This window comes from Apostichopus japonicus, chromosome 22 (assembly GCF_037975245.1).
Source record: "Apostichopus japonicus isolate 1M-3 chromosome 22, ASM3797524v1, whole genome shotgun sequence".
Classification (NCBI taxonomy): Eukaryota; Metazoa; Echinodermata; class Holothuroidea; order Aspidochirotida; family Stichopodidae; genus Apostichopus; species Apostichopus japonicus.
Genome location: NC_092582.1, coordinates 3,242,533 through 3,259,309, shown reverse-complemented (window position 1 = coordinate 3,259,309; position 16,777 = coordinate 3,242,533). Strand labels below are relative to the sequence as shown.

General features: G+C 37.4%; 1 protein-coding gene across 1 annotated transcript in view; it reads left to right on the top strand.

Moving 5' to 3' along the window:
* Nucleotides 1-16,777, top strand: part of LOC139963726 (cation channel sperm-associated auxiliary subunit beta-like) — a 108,250-nt gene that overhangs the window by 53,135 nt on the left and 38,338 nt on the right. The window contains exons 13-16 of the mRNA XM_071964823.1: nt 7,225-7,369; nt 8,735-8,877; nt 11,853-11,977; nt 15,324-15,466. Coding sequence (XP_071820924.1) covers nt 7,225-7,369; nt 8,735-8,877; nt 11,853-11,977; nt 15,324-15,466 — 556 coding nt within the window. The remainder of the gene's footprint in view (nt 1-7,224; nt 7,370-8,734; nt 8,878-11,852; nt 11,978-15,323; nt 15,467-16,777) is intronic.

Genomic DNA, 16,777 nt, shown 5'->3' with positions numbered 1-16,777 from the left:
GGATGCATAAGATAATAGGAAGTTCTTTGTATTAACAAAAATAAAAGCAGTTTTTCTTTTGATGGTAGGAATGAGAAAAATGGAGAAGAGAATATTGGGTTTATTTCAACTTGGCAGAAGAATTCTATAGTTTTCAAGGAAATGCAATTACCTCAAAATCTGATGTTTTGATATTGCAAAAAATGAAATATCAAGGTATAGGAGAACACACCTCAAATAAACATTAAACACATTCATGTTAATAGAATGATTGATACCTTATCTAGGGAATGAAAGAAAAACATAACATGCTTTTCTGTCAAGGAGCTGATGTAAGCAGTATCCAGGGTTCAGTATTCAAGATGTGTAAGTTGATATAAAAGTACATTTTGTGATTTAGAGTTTGAGAGAACTTTATAAAGGCTTCAAGGATTGTAACTTGGTTGAGTAAAACTTGGAAGTTCTTTATAACAGGATTCTGCCTGGAAAGGCTTTAGCTATCTTGGAGGTATCCTCTCTTTTAGCAGGTCACAGTTTATTTCCAACATATACAACCTTAAGTAGAGGAAAACATTTCAAAAAGACAACATTTAATGATTTGTTTTTATCCAACCTTAAAAAAAGGAAAAAATATTTTAAAAAGTCAACATTTAATGATTTGTTTTATCCAACCTTAAAAGAGAGAAAAATATTTGACAAAAATAACATTTAACAATTTTTTTTCATCCTCGTCTTTGTAACGTAATGAGTCACTTTATGGAAGACATGGCCATATGAATCCTCCCTCTCCCCCACCACAGAGAAAGCAACCACCCTTCATAATTGCTATTATATTTATGGATAGCACTGATGAATAAGGAGGCCATCTTAAGTAACAGGTGAAAGATTGGCACTTCTGTGTGTCATTGAATCCATCAACATATTACTAAATGGAGCGTCTGGTACATTTTAATAACAAACGTAATGCAAGTTGCATAGGAACAAGTAGAATACAGCTTCCATTCTGTCAACTTTTAAATCGGTCAAGAAAGTTGTAGCAGGAAAAGGAGGTTTCTTTTACATTTCTTATTTTTCTTTTCAAAGTCAAGCGACCTTTTTGATTTCAGCTGTACCTTTACCCGGCCTTTTGAGTATTTTTCGACATGAGACACCTTCCAAACCAATTATAGACACCTTCCTACAAATTTGTTTTTCCTTCCACAAACAAAAGATTATGAGCAAGTCATTGATAAATGTGATTCTATCCTGAACTTTTCATAAGTGCTTCCGTTTGTCATGGTTTCTTCATTGATCACATTTGAAGGGCAGATTTGAAATATTTCCAAATTTTCTACTTTTATGATATAAAAATGTATAAAATTTAATAATTGACTTATCAGTCAGTCCGTAATCTTCTTTGAAATGTGATTTTAGAATTGATTAATATCGAAAAAGTTTTAAAATTGACCCAAAAAAAGCTGCTTTAATTCCAGTGTTGTGCCGGAATAGGTCGAGTGTTTTGTATTACTTCCGTACATGGCAGTAACGGTCGATGGTCTCACAAAGAAATTATAAAACCTTAACCCAGACAGGAGTCACTTGAAGTTCATTTAAAGCAACTGTCTGGATTGATTACTTATTTTCTGTCTTATTTTATTTTTATTTACATAACAATGTAAGAAATAGTTTGACTGGTCATCTTTCATGTTGCTTACACCAAAGTTTATTTTTGTTAAAATTTAAAATGTTAAAAATTTTGTAATTTTGTAAGCTGCCTTTAATACATACATGTGTTATTTATAATACTAATTGCCTGGGCAACAAACTCTGCAGATCTTGTAGGACATGGACATATCTCTTAGGGCTTGGATATATCTTTTAGGGCACGGCCATATTGTTTTGGATATTGATAGTTCTTTTGTGCACTTGCAATATAAATAAGCTTTACTGTAACTATCAATTTCGTACATGTTAATAACATCATGTCTGACTACAGTGTTAACGATAAGCTTCCATGATCCAACATTGTACCCCTGCACGGACAAGAGGTGACAAACCTGGCGCCATCGCACTTTTGTGAATGATAGATTAGATTCTAGAGTCACCCATAGTCTAATGACCTTAAAGTTCATAAAATCTGGTTTTATGTTTTCAAATCCATCAATCCACCATTATCCAATTTTATGGTTGTAATCAAATACTCACAGAAGCTTTCAAGCTGACTAGAAATCAGGTCAATTGAAGCCTTTTTTTCTTCCCCTTTGGCCTCTAGCTATTCCCGAAACTGCCAGAGATGATTGAAACTAGTAAACATGGAATGTATCTATTGTAATTCCTGATCTGAAAAACTTGGGTTCAGTAACCAATAAATTACTTGTTTACTGAATTGAATTTCTGAAAGAAAGATTCTATTTCCCCCCCTCTACCAAGTTGAACTTGAGATTCAGTTCATATGTATCTCAAAATGTGTGACGATGGGTTGTTGCATGCAATAGGGAATTGGAGATTGGCAACTAGAATCCAAGGGATGAACATATTCTCCACTTCTGAGATGAAACTACCAAACTAAGTGAATATCATTTCGTTTCCAGATTCAGGTACAATAAATGCCTCGTACAGCATTGCTTATGTTCGACTTCATAAAATTATCAGAACGGAAAACAGAACTATCTGTTTGCTCCATAGAGTCTTACTTTCAATATTGTCATGAAAATTCCTTAATATCACTAAATATCAGCTTATGTCCTGCATATCATACTTTATTTTGCTAGAACTGTCAGCCATTTGGGAACATAAGTGGTGATAAACAAAAGTGTCTGGCTTTAAAGTGTCTGGCTTTGCAGGAAAATAAAGAAAGCAGAAATGAAACAAAATAATTTTTAATGCATCATTAACTTTCCATGGGATAGAAAATATTTTAAGCTTTATTGAGACATTGAAAACGTGACTCAAACGTGACTTGACAAATGTTACAAAAACAGTTGCAAATTATTGTTACTAAAGATTTGTGATTTCTGTTGAAGGTACAAAGGAACTGAGATCAGTGGCATAGCCCAGGTGGGGAGGGAGAGTGGGCTGACGGGCCAATTCCCCCAAATATCTATCAGAGCCCCACCCCCCAAAAAATGTCACAAAAATGTTTTATTATAAAGTAAGTCATGCCTGCACACTTAGAAAATGCTAGTGGCCCTTCTACTCCCCCTCCCCCCCAAAACCCCTCCAAGTTTATTACATTTCTGTTTTCATAAAGCAAAAGAGACATGCCTATTCTCTTTCTACACATCAAGTTTTAGGAGGTAAGATATTGTGGTTTGGTTACCTCCAGTACAAAGATATCAAACATCAGTGTCCACCACCTATTTTGATGTTCTCAAAATACTGTCAAAAGGAAAATAAAAAGGAACTGTATTTGAAAGATGAACCTATAAATAGGAACTTTTGTTTTGCAATAAGTCCTCAGTCATGAGTCATTCATCCTATACAGCAATTTCTTTGCAAAGTTGGTTTCCTTTTAGGGCAAGAAAATTGTAACTAAGCCTAACGTCCTTGGGCCTACACATTAGTACTCTAGCTTGACATAGACCTATTATTGTGAATGTATACTACTATCTGAATGTATACAGGAAGGGCCTACTACTGTTAAAGGTTCAACTAATTCACATTTTCTCGGCAATAAATATCTTTATGAAAATAAGCAATAAGAAAATGTGGGTGTCCTACCACCCACATGTATTTTCTTAATGTCACAAGGCCATAATTAGTAGCCATTTTTTTTGGCCGTTAAAGCAGTTTGTACTTGAAACCAAGGAGATGTGGTCTGAAATCGTTGTTTCAGATGTCTGTTTAGCTAATACCAGTGCAATGCGGGCCGATTGGATAAAGGCGGTAGCATAAGATTCAATGAAACCTATAGCATCTAAAAGGTTGTGGGTTCAATCCATGGCTGGGAAAAGGTGGATTTTTCATCCAGGATAAATCCATGGATTTTTCCTGTTTGGAATGGTTGTAATCCAAATGTCAAAGAAAAGAGAAGAAATAGATCCAGAATGAGCTAAAACTGTAAATTAGACGACCAACCAACCTGAAGTGTTAAAATTATATTAGCCATTCGGCAAACTCCCAAATGCATCAGTGGCTGCTGCGCATTGTATTAAAATAAACTGCCTTCCAGGACGATTTTGCCATCACAGTTTCAACAGACTTTAAACAATAAAGTGACACAGAAACTTTGCTAGACATGCTAAACTGGTCACAACGATTTTCCAATGTTCCAACACACTTTTAAGCACTTCTTGGCAATATAAGCACTTTATAGCAATATGAGTTCCCAATTGTTGCTTGTGACATATTACAAGAGCATGACCATTCAGGATTATTGAATTTTGCTATCATCAATTTATCTACCATCAATTGGCTACCATCGTTTGCACTATCAATTTGCTACCATCAATTTACTACCATCAATTTGCTACCGTCAGTTTGCTACCGTCAATTTGCTACCATCAATTTGCTAACATCAATTTGCTACCATCTAATAGCTAACATCAATTTGCTTCCGCCAGTTTGCTACAATCAATTTGCTAACATCAATTAGCTAACATCAATTTGCTACCATCAATTTGCTACCATCAATTTGCTACCATCAATTTGCTACCATCAATTTGCTACTGTCAGTTTGCTACCATCAATTTGTTACCATCAATTTGCTACCATCAATTTGCTATCATCAGTTTGCTTCACTTTTCCTGGCGATTTAAACTTAAGCAAAGTCAGGGTAACTGTCCTTGATTGCTTTCTTGATAAATCTTGAATTAATCACATAATGTAATTTTGTTATTTGAAAATCTATTACCCATGTCATGTTTGTAGTCAGGGATCCTGAGGGATGTATCAACCCTCCATCCCCACATCCCTCTCCAAAAAATGGGGGCTGAAAGTTGTAAACCTAATTGTACATGATTATTTGGCTTATACTTGCTTTCCATACCTCTGTCCCAAAACTGAACAAACACTATTTGAACTGTACTTTTCTGCCACTCAAATTCCAGCTATCAATCTTCTCAGTTGGTGGCAAATATTTCACTACTTTGTAAAAGTGTCAGAAAAAGTTCAATTCTCTTTGATTTTTTTAAAATCTTTTAGATATTCCTGATGCATATCTCTTCTGGTGTTCCATGTTTTTGTGGATGTATGTTGGATTTTGACAAGTCTTGCTGTTTTCATATCTAGTACATTATTAGTATATGATTACATTTGTCCTTTGAAACTATCAAACAGACCTTGACAAATGTAGGTTAATGAGGCAACCTCTGCTCTGGGTAGCTCAAAGTTATATACATTCTACATATCCAACTGGAGGGAGACTAACCCAAAAGGTCAAAGGTTATGTTTTGATTTCAAAAAAAGATCCCAGTCATCTGGTTTCAAGATAGATACTAGTCACTGTGACAGAAAATTTATATTGGAACATAATTTATCAGAAATTCAATATGATTTTTTTTTCTCAATTCTTCTCAATGTCAATTCTCAAAATCATCACTCTATCTGTTAGAGTTGGTGGGTAATGTGTGTCCTACAATCTAGCCAGTGGCGGAGCTAGGGGTATTGGTCAGGGGGGCGAGAATGGTCTGTAGGGGCGCTTTCGACACTATCTAAGCGGAGCGCCACCCAGGTTTGTGCGGAGCATACAGAAATTGTTTGGGTAAAGATACTCCCTAGATCGCCGGAAATGACCCTTTCCGGGCCTTGCTAATTTGCAGATAATGTGACAAATGTCAATAGGTAGGTGAGAGCTCAATAAAAAAGTCAATAATCGCTAATAAGTAAAAAGTGGTAAAAAGCTGAAAAGGGCGCCAGCAGTCCATTTGAGTCCGTCGGGGGGGGGGGGGGCATCTGACTGTATGGACGCTCCGCCACTGAATCTAGCCTCTTTTTTCATCATTAACTGTGTTTAAAGCAAAAGGGAGCACTTGGAGCCTTAATTTTTCTTGTAGTTGAACAGAAACTATTTTGTTAGTTTGTTGTTTGTTCCTTTTCAAAATAAACAACAAAATTTGTTTTTGTCCAGATTGGAACAAATGTAGCTATCCTAGAGTATGTATGTATGTATATGTGATCTTCCCGCAAGCAGGAACTCGCGAAAGAAGCCATGGAGGCTTGTAGACTTGCAAGCTGCCCGAAGCCAATCTCTCGGCACACATCCATTTAACGTCCATGTCGGGAAGTTGTTATTGAACAACACCCTTGCCAGACGACACACATTGCTGTCGGCGGGGAATCGAACCGGGGATCTCATGAGTGGGAGATGCCGGCGTTAACCACTAGGCTATACACTCCGCCACTCCGAGTAGTTTGCATATATATGAGAATCGGCCTAAAACCAATATTGTCAGAAAACTGTTGCGGACAACAACAACTTATTGCTTGGATGAAAAGAATGACTTTATTAAAACATGAAAACATTGCTGGAGTAAACTGAGTCAAATCTGATGAGAAATGGAATATGGTGATGGTATGAAAGGCAGTCAAAGAGATGCTGCCCAAACTACATCCCTTGTTATCCGGCTGTGTACTGCCCAACTCTATGAGATCCCTCTCAAAGTCAGACAGTGCATTTGTACATGTGACTAAGACTGATTAAGATTAAGCCAGTTTTAAGTTGTGGCACCTTCAGATGGCAGTCAGTAGCAAACAATAATAGTGATAAAAAAATTAATAAAAACACAGATTCCTAAACTGTCTCCCTTTCTTTCTCCTCATTCCTTCCTCATCCCTATCTTCAAACTCTCCTCACCTTTCATCCAATCCTCTTCCATATCTTTACTCATTATCCTTACTCCTCTCTCCTCATTCCACAAAAAACTTCCCTCTCCTCTTTAATCCTTTCCCTCATTCCCTTTCTCTCGCCTTCCCTCTCCATCGTCAGGCTTATTCCTAAATCTCCTCTTACCCTTCCCTTAATAAAGGGCATCGGTTTTCGCCCCAAATATGCTAGAAAGTCCCTCAAATATTGGTCAATCATGCTCCAAACTTCAAGAAGCATTTTAACTTTCACCCTCACAGTATTGTTCCTCAATGAAACATTTAATTGTCTCACATAACACATATCTTGTAAGATGCTGAACTAACAGGAAAATACTCTTGAAAATATTTCGCAACTTTTTTGCATGCTTAAATTTTAGGCCAATAGTGATGACCTTTACATAGATGATTTGATGGTTCGTTATATTTGAAACGATGATGAATTTTTACCGTCTCTTTTGAAAGATCATGATAACCAGTGATGGAGGAACCAGTTTTGAATGCCTGCTCCGCCTGGAGTTTGATGAAATAGTACGGTCATGTCACCCGTCTAAGGAAGACTGGCTCGTTTTCTTAACCTCTCAGGGCAATATTCTCTACACCATCACAGGTAGGAGTTGCACTGCATCGGTAGGCCTTCATATATATAAATACAGACTGGCTTTGCATGTTCAGCAGCTCAAAGGGTGAATTTGAGCACAAAGTTTATTTTGATATGTAGTAGACTTAAAAAAAACCCTTCTATCCGTCCAGGGTACATGTATAACCAATTTTAATCGTTGTAAAATCACCCTTTAAACATGTTAGGCCTTTAATGTAACAGGCTGGATTTTTTAGTCTAACACATGGACTGTTAGGTCACGACCTCCGGTCTAACACAAAAAACTCAAAAGAAGAAGAAAGAGAAGACTTTTATAATCTCAAATCATTTGTTGATAAAGCATTTCAAAATTTGTCAAGTACAAATGATGCTCTGTTGTGTATGAATGATGGTAAAAAGAATGCGTTTTGGTTGGTGTCATTAGAATTTATAAAACAATGGACTTACATTAATATTTAGACCTGCACTGATGTACCAATGTTATCATCAGTTTAACCTTTATAAGAAGCATTCCCCCAGAGATTAAGCAGATTATATAGCCGAATGTCTTGAAAGCCAAATATGTTATAGAAAATTACAAGCACTCAGATTTTTCACCCCCCCCCCCCTTAGATTATGACATATCAACTCATCCTTAAAGTTCCATTTGAAAGGCCTACTGCTTGTTTAATTTCCAAGCATTAATGATTAAGTAGCATCCATAGTAGGGATGACATAGTTTTAGCTTGTATTAGTTTGAGTACGACACTGTACGTATAGGTATATACACACAGTGAGTGAAACCAGCGGTGTAGGTCATTCGAGTGTCAGATATGCTGTGTGTTTAGGTAAAAGCCAGAATTCATGTACTAATCTGCTGGAGAGATTTAATCTAGGGGAGTATAGCATATTTGTCTAATTGCCCTACATGTTTCTTGCCTTGGACACACTGCTAGATACAGGTTGAGGATGGCACCGGGTTAATGTACTCTCAAATTATTCTGTTGAATAATGTCAATACGAGCAAAACAAATTCTTCAGTTTCTTTTATCAATTTATATGCAGTGTATGTTTTTTAGGTCTCCGAATATTCCATGCGACAGTTGGAAATAAGCTTCAGGGGTTAGTGAGGATAAGAATTTCACCACTTTCACTATCAACACCCCCCCATCCTCCCTCCCTCTCCCCTCCCTTTTACTCCCCACCCCAAGGTATCAAGAGGATCACCAAGCAATGATGTACACTTTTTCCGTTTGTGCAGGTATCTCAAATTTTTTCAAAAGAATATTCCTTTAAGACATGTATTGTTGATGGTGAGGGAAGTTGCAAGAAACACACCATGAGCTTTTAACCCATTACTTGAAGTAATTTAACCCTCTTTTCACCTGCATCTAGGTCAGAAACGAGTGATTCACCTGTTTTCAATTCAGAAATCATCTTACTTAATAATCGATGCTTTGGGCAATTTGTTACAATTAGTTTTCAAACCAAGGCATCAGCTGATAGCAAATCCTCTGGATATCAAGAGCAGAATCAAGGTAAATACTTATTTCCCCCTTTTTTTTCAGCTTTATTGTGTTTATTATTGAAATTGGTCAACAATTTCCAATTTTTGAACCATATGTACCAAACTTCCTTTCCCTGCCACAAATTTACAATTGATAGTAACTTTGCGGACCTCTGTATCTCTGTTATTCGACGTACAGCACCTGTAGTCAAAGCAACTCATGTCAGTCTGCTTACTTTAAAAAATATAAAATAAATATACCAAATACACGCAAATATCTTAAAAATTTAATGGATTGTCGCATCACCTGTTGTTTGTTTCCGCATTGAAATAATTCAAATATAAGTATAAATTTGTATCATCAATCATTCGTTTAATAGATTATACAATTGAATCATTCTGTACATCAAGAGGACTAGATGTTCAGGTAATCCTTCTCAGTGGGTTGCCGTTTACCAGAGTAAATAATAACAGGTGTCTGCGTAAGAGCCTATTGTGGTCAAGCCGGCAATACACACAATATGGATTTTGTCCTCATTTTTTGTTAATAAAGCTATTTTGTGATTCATTATCAATGTTAAAGTTACATATATTGAATTCATGAAGAGAAGGCTATAGACAGGTTTCAAACGATGCGGGATGCAGCTGTGTAGCCCAACACTTCAGAGAGAACCAAGGGTAGATTGGCTTTAATACCGACTTACTGACCCGCTATATCAGTGTGCCACTAGATCTGAGATGCTGAGGTTGCCTGCAGGTTCAGGTCAATGATCAGAGATGCTGAGGTCGCCTGCTGGTTCAGGTCAATGATCCGAGATGGTGAAATTACCTACAGATGCCATGGTTGCCTGCAGGTTCAGGTCGATGATCCGAGATGCTGAGGTTGCCTGCAGGTTCAGGTTAAGGATCCAAGATGCTGAGGTCACCTGCAGGTTCAGGTCAATGATCCAAGATGCCGAGGTCCCCTGCAGATTCAGGTTAAGGATCTGAGATGCTGAGGTCACCTGCAGGTTCAGGTCGATGATCAGAGATGCCGAGGTCACCTGCAGGTTCAGGTAGATGAACCGAGATGCTGAGGTTGCCTGCAGGTTCAGGTCGATGATCCGAGATGGTGAGATCGCCTGCAGGTTGGGGTGTATGATCCGAGATACAGAGGTCACCTGCAGGTTGGGGTGTATGATCCAAGATACCGAGATCACCTGCAGGTTCAGGTCGGTGCTGAGGATGCTGACTTCCTCTTGGTTCTGGAAGATGCAAGTTTTAGTCCCAGGTGCTCCCCGAATGCGCCTCTTGCTTCAAGACCCCAGAGTTGCCCCTTGATTTGATTCAGCTGGTAGAACGCACCCGTCTACACTTGGGGAAACCATGGTCGATCTTGCGTGCTATGAATGAGCCAACTGAGAATTAGTGTACCTTGGTAGTCATGGTGACTAGATGAGTGAGACTGTTGTGGTATCATGACATGGAGTGCTTTTCAAATTACCCGGAACTTGTAAGCTACTTGTGAAGTCACTTCTTTTCTCACTTTATGGTGATGGCTGAATTCTTTGGACTGTTCAAATATTTGAATATATCTGAAACAGTCTCTGGGCCGTTTTACACAGGCTCCCCGGTTGAATTCATCTCGCCATTTCAAAGGTCATATTCACTGAGAATTTAAACTCTGAACTGATATAGCCTAGATCTGAAACTTTATCCAATTCTGATCTGTCTAGATTATAGGGGGGGGGGGGAGGGGGTTCATGCACAATGTGTTGTTATATTTACATTAATGTTCTTTGATCTAATGTTTCTGTTTATTAAATAAGAGGTCTTGTTTGGTCAGGGGTCATCTATGAGTCAGATAATGTTTATACACAAGACATTTGATTCATGGTGACATAAATATAAATTTATATCATAAATATGACAAAAGCCTGTATATATTTCTTCTTTCTGGACACTTTGCCCTCTTTCATATCACTTAGACAAAGAAAGAAAGGAAGCAAGCAAATAGATTGCTTTAATGCCAAGTAGAAACCCCTATTGGGGTGTCGGTATGTCTCACAGCTATAACATTTCAAATATAATTTCTGTAGGGCAGCTGCATGGTTGCATTGGTTCATTACAATTGCACAACCTACAAACTTTTTTTTGCTCTTTCCACTCATTTTGTGATTATGTTAACTATCTCATTGTTCCATGTGAATTTTACAAATTTAGACTTTCTAACTGCCCAAAGAGGCGTTAGTTGGCTGTTATGTAAAGGCCAACGTTATTGCCCACTAGTATGCTTAGAAAGACAAATAATGGTCCACCTTGCTTGTAATAAGACCATGCACCCTCATGTATATTTTTCCTTCTGATTGAGACACTGGATTGTCTGAGTTAATATTTCTTGAAGTCTGGAAATAATTTAAAGATTCAGAATTCCAGGAGAATAGGTAACATTTCATAACTTGGATTTAAAAGTCGCTTTGCATGAGCATGCTAACATTTGGGGCCAACACTGATGACCTTTAATAATTAAGCCTGACCATTTAATGATAAGATCAATTTTTGCTATGATTTTTCTTCATGTGGACATGTAATTTGAATCCACATTACGTGCCCATAAATTAGATTTTCTGGGCTAGGGGCCCAAAAATCATCTCATTTGCCCTTCCTTCCTCCCCCCTCCCCTCCCCACCCATATTGTGGTTAAAGTTTTGATGAACATCTCCAAATTGATGATAAATGATTTGAAGCATTCAAAGCCTGTACATTGACCGGCAATTATAGCCAAACTTTTACAGTTTTCTTTTCCTGGATGGAGGAAGGAAGTACAGAGAGGGGAAGGGGCAGGGGAGGGAAGGGGAGAGAGAGAGAGACTGTGGGGAGGAAAGAAGGAAGAAGACTGTACTCTTCTATTCTCCCTTCTGCAGCTCTGTCAATTCCATCCTTCTCTTCACTTTGTGCTGCAAACATATACCAATTTCAATTACAATATAATTTCAATACAGGTTGTGTCTGTGTTTTCCTTTTCAGATGTCAGCAACACCACTGAGATCAACGTTTTCCATTCATTTTATCCTTCCGTGGGAAGTCCTTGTGTATGAACATAATGGTGAACAACTAAAGTCTATGGAAGGAGCTGTCTTGAAACATATAAGGTGGGATAAACATAAATATTAAAATACTGCTGTTTTCATTACTCATAATACATGATGGGCAAGATTGGAGGGGAGGTGAGGGGAGGTGAGGGAAGGGGGGTTGGGTGAGAACTACCTTTTTATCTCTACTTTTGTTTCCTTCACTTTCATGTTTAAACATGTGCTTCAGTCAGTTTTCCACCTCACTAATTTTGCAACTTCACTGAAAAAAAGAAAAGAAAAGCAAAATAGTGCTACCACCTCAGCTGACCCTTCTTTTGTTTCATTACTGAAAACGATACCCTCTCTCCATGGAGCAAAAAAAACATGGCAGGGTTGACCCAGGGAGTTTCCATAACAACTCCCTGGTTGACCTGGCACTGTTGAGTGTCAGTACTTGCAGCCAATCAGAGAGACACTTTTCCAGGGAATAATTTATCCAGTATAGTTTGTATAACAAAATGTCATATAAATGTCATGAGTGAATTGCTAGACCAGTGCAAAGATGTGCAAAGATCTGCAGATTTTAATTGAAACTGTAGTGCTTTCAGTTCTTCGCCACAAAATCCTGAGATATTCCGTGACTTTTCTTGTCCTGTCCCTTTTATCTGTCGGCTACGGCCACCTTGGAAGTTAGTGGAAGGTTACTATGGCAACCAATTTTACACAGTTGTATTGAATGCATCTTTTGCAATGCCTCATCTTTTGTGCCATTCTGCATTGGATGGAACTCTGATGTATCCAGGGAGAAAAAAATGTGTTGAAAACAGAACTTGCTAACATTATAAATGCACATTTACAGAAGGTCATCAACATTTTCATCTGAACATAATAGAGAGGATAGTAGTTGAATGACATAATGGAATCTTATAAACTTAAAGCAGGTCACCCTAATTATTTCATTAGCTGTGCTTACGCACATATATATAGCAGACTACTCCCTGTGGACTAAGCTTCTAGTTCATAACATCACGATGAGTATAAATAGACTCTCTATTAAAACTGCAGGCTGTGAAACCGCAAAACACCTCATCTATGAGGATGGGTTTGTTAGCGAAAGCTTGTCATGCAAGCACTGGTTGGAGGTATCTGTTCAGACTGTAGAATCAAAACTATCATTGCACTCTGATATCATGAATATATGGTATCAACTCATGGTGAAGTTGGGATGTTCCCATCAAAATCAAAACTATCATTGCACTCTGATATCATGAATTTATGGTATCAACTCATGGTGAAGTTGGGATGTTCCCATCAAAATCAAAACTATCATTGCACTCTGATATCATGAATATATGGTATCATTTCATGGTGAAGTTGGGATTTTCCCAACGCCTTGATTGCCCCCCCCCCCCGTTCCTACACCAATTGTTAGCAACAAGAAAGGACCTGCTGCATTAATGTTTTGAATTTTAATTAACTTACAGTCTTTCTTTCCTTTTCATATTTGGACCTAGTTATTTAGCTCGTATTTATCTTTGTTACAAAACACCACTACCTACGAAATTTGCAGCAATGGCAATGGTCGTGAAGTGGAATTTTTCTTGTGTGTTATTCTTTATTTATTTATGTAGTGAAGTGAAATTTTGTAGTGTGCACCCGTTGTATTTACATGTCTTATGTAATATGTCGTAATAGCCAGTTAGTAGCGTTAGCTGTTTCCACGTGTTTTGTTCAGTTCTGGATACGGTGTTGTATGGCGAACATCGTCCCTGCAGATCTCCGGGGCTCGCCTCGTAAACCCCTTACTATTTTGGTCATATTTAATTAATCTTGGGTAGTCAATAGCCCAGACTTACATATATCTTTACTTTCTGGAGTCCGTGAGGAGATGTCACCCTTCTCAGAGGCAGGATGCCTCAGGTTTTTGGATGGTTCGGCTTCTGTCTCGAAGTCCCTGGTTTCCAAGATGGCGGATGTACTGTATACCATAGCGAGCCGACTAGCGTGACGGAGTCTCCATGGCCGTATTCTTGATGTCCGCGGGTCTCCTGTACCGCGAGCGAAGAGTCTCTTTCGTCTTGTTATTCGCGAGCGAGCTGACTCCAGTATAGTAAGGGATTAAGTAATACATATTATTATTGTTTTATACTGCCGTACGTAACCTTATTGTTGATAAATTGAATCGAAGTTGTAATTGTTGCCCTTCTGGCTAGGTTGTACTTCACTGTACAAAGTACGTATGTTAGGTTGTGTATTTGGACCTTGGTCCTATGGGTTTATAGGGTGCGTTGTGTACACTGTGTAGATCAGTGGTTGTGTATCGTTAAGCACATGGGTGCTAGTAGTATTGTGTACCTTTATACTGTAGAGTGACAGTACCGGTTAGGTTGAGTTTATATCCAGAAAGTTATTGTACTGTGTTGCGTTGTATTGAAAGTGTATTGTACTGTATTGACAGTTGAGTTGTTTTGAGAGATTATTTTACTGTACCTGTATTTTATTGTACTGCTCGCAGTGTAAAGAGTGTACGTATTCATATTTTGTATCTTGAACATATTGTTACTGTTGGTCACTACAGAGTTGTCTCAAGAGCTTGTCCTTCTAATCTTAGCCTTTATGGATAGCTATGGAGTGCCAAGTCTCTTGAGAGTTTGTGGGTTCAGGAGGTGGAAATTCCTGCTGTCTAGGAACAGTACGGTGGAAAGGCCTATAATGAGTTGCAGCGGCATGTGTTGCCCTAGGCTGGCCATTACGAAGGTGTAAAATTCCTCGCCTGTTGGCAAACGTTTAATATTATTTATGCAGTTTATTTCATAATGTTCATTTTACATTATTCTTTATACACACTTATACATTTTTATACTGTATTGTACAAGTGCAATGTCGTATTGCAGGATACTATTATTGAGTCTTTAATTGTATTTGTGTATTAATATGTCACAGTTTGGGCATAGGTTCTGTGCATTTTTCGTAGTATTGAGTATAGGTTTTTCCCCGAATTAAAACAGAGTTTAAATAAGAGTAAAGAGACCCTTAAGCCATTTATCATACAAAGCCATTTTATATTGTCATGTGTCATGACTTATTCTTCATTTGTATATTTTCACATTATTGTAGAGTTTGTTAATAAAATGTCAGCCGTTGTTTCAACGCAAGAACACTCTTGCCTCCTCATTGATAACTTATGAGTTCGAAGCGTAGGACCCTAAACCCGGTAATTTCCCCCGCAATCCGCGGTTCGCTTCATTTACTATATATATACATAGATATATATACATACATATATATATATGTGGAAGAACTTTTATTCTATGTATTCCTAAAAATTGGTCTATTCTGTCCTTGTCAGTCTTTTGTCTTATAAACACTTATCAATTAATACTTAATAATTTTGATGAGTTTCGTCATACTTTGCCCACTTCAGCTCCAAGAGTGAACTTGGTATAAAGGAGGTATTGCCTTCTTCTCTACGGCCCAATGAATCTGGCCGATCGTCCACCATCAGAGCTGTGACTGCAATACTGAGACATCAACCTGACAGAGAATTCAAACCATACTGTGATTTAGGTGAGTAGAAAAGAGAGACTTGGATGTTATTAATTAAGCTCTTAGGCCGCAGGCAAACGTTTGCTTCCTCTCTCCGTACATGCGTGACATTCTTACAAGTAGTTTGATCACTTGGACTAATTACTCTTGCATGTTTACCCCGCAGCTAAAACTTGGAACGTTGACACCCTCCGCTGTCAGAATGTTTAAAGTTACACGCTGTGCAACATGATAGTGTCATTATATTTTCATGTCATCGCATTGCATGACATGAAGAGATTTGTCTAAATTAATCGTCAATTTGCTCGTGACATGTCCTCGTGGCACTATTAAACCTTAAAATGATTTTTAAATTATGTGCCTTGGTGATTACTTCACACCTGTGAATATGATGCCTGTATTGTAGTTCAGAACTGTTTTAGCTTGATTTTAAAACAATTTGCTAAAACATTCCAGACAGTATCATTTCCAGGTTTTTATGAGAGAAGCTTAAACATAAACAATTATATGAGACTTAAAAGTGTCTTGGTTCCTTAAAGTACAGGAGAGCTCTAAGGATTGTCAGAAACATTTTTTGATTGACGATTTTCTTTTTTTTTCATGAGTATGAATAAATGGCTTTCTAATTAAGATTGATTTGGATATATAGTATTTGTTTTAATATGTTGACATGTGACTTTGTAGGAGAAAAAAAAACATTGAATTATTTTGTTGGATTTAACTGCTCTATGATTTAGTTTAGCAAACCTTGATAATTAACTAATACACAGAACACATTTGATACATAAATCAGGGTAGAATTCTGTAAACGTTTTTACAAATGGACGAAAAATTCCGAAAAAGAAAGGGGTTGATATACACCTTTGATACAGTGGTAGCATTTACAGTCGAAAGACCAGTAATTTACTACTAAAGAGGACCCAAACTGTTTTTACGTGGAGCTTGACAACTGGACAGTTTTATTTCTCAAATAATTATCACAATTATTTCTCAAAGGATTATACACCTTTGCAAGTAAAGTGAAGTTTGTTAGAAAAGTAAGAACTACTTACCACTACAATCTTTTTGTTAGATAACATTTGTTGTCAACATTGCTATTACCTAATAAGGACAGTTTTCTTTGTTTCTTACTTATTTTAATGAAGTGTTTCCTTTAATATAAGCAGTATTTTATTTATGAGAAAATATTTGGTTTGTGTTCTTTACAAGATGCCTTTCTTTGTTTCCGAATAAGAAGTACTTTGTTTGTTATTTCCTCTTTTGAATTTATCTTTGTTTCCCTCCATATGTAAAGAACATTTCTTGTATTTTCTCCTGATGAGAAGCATTTTT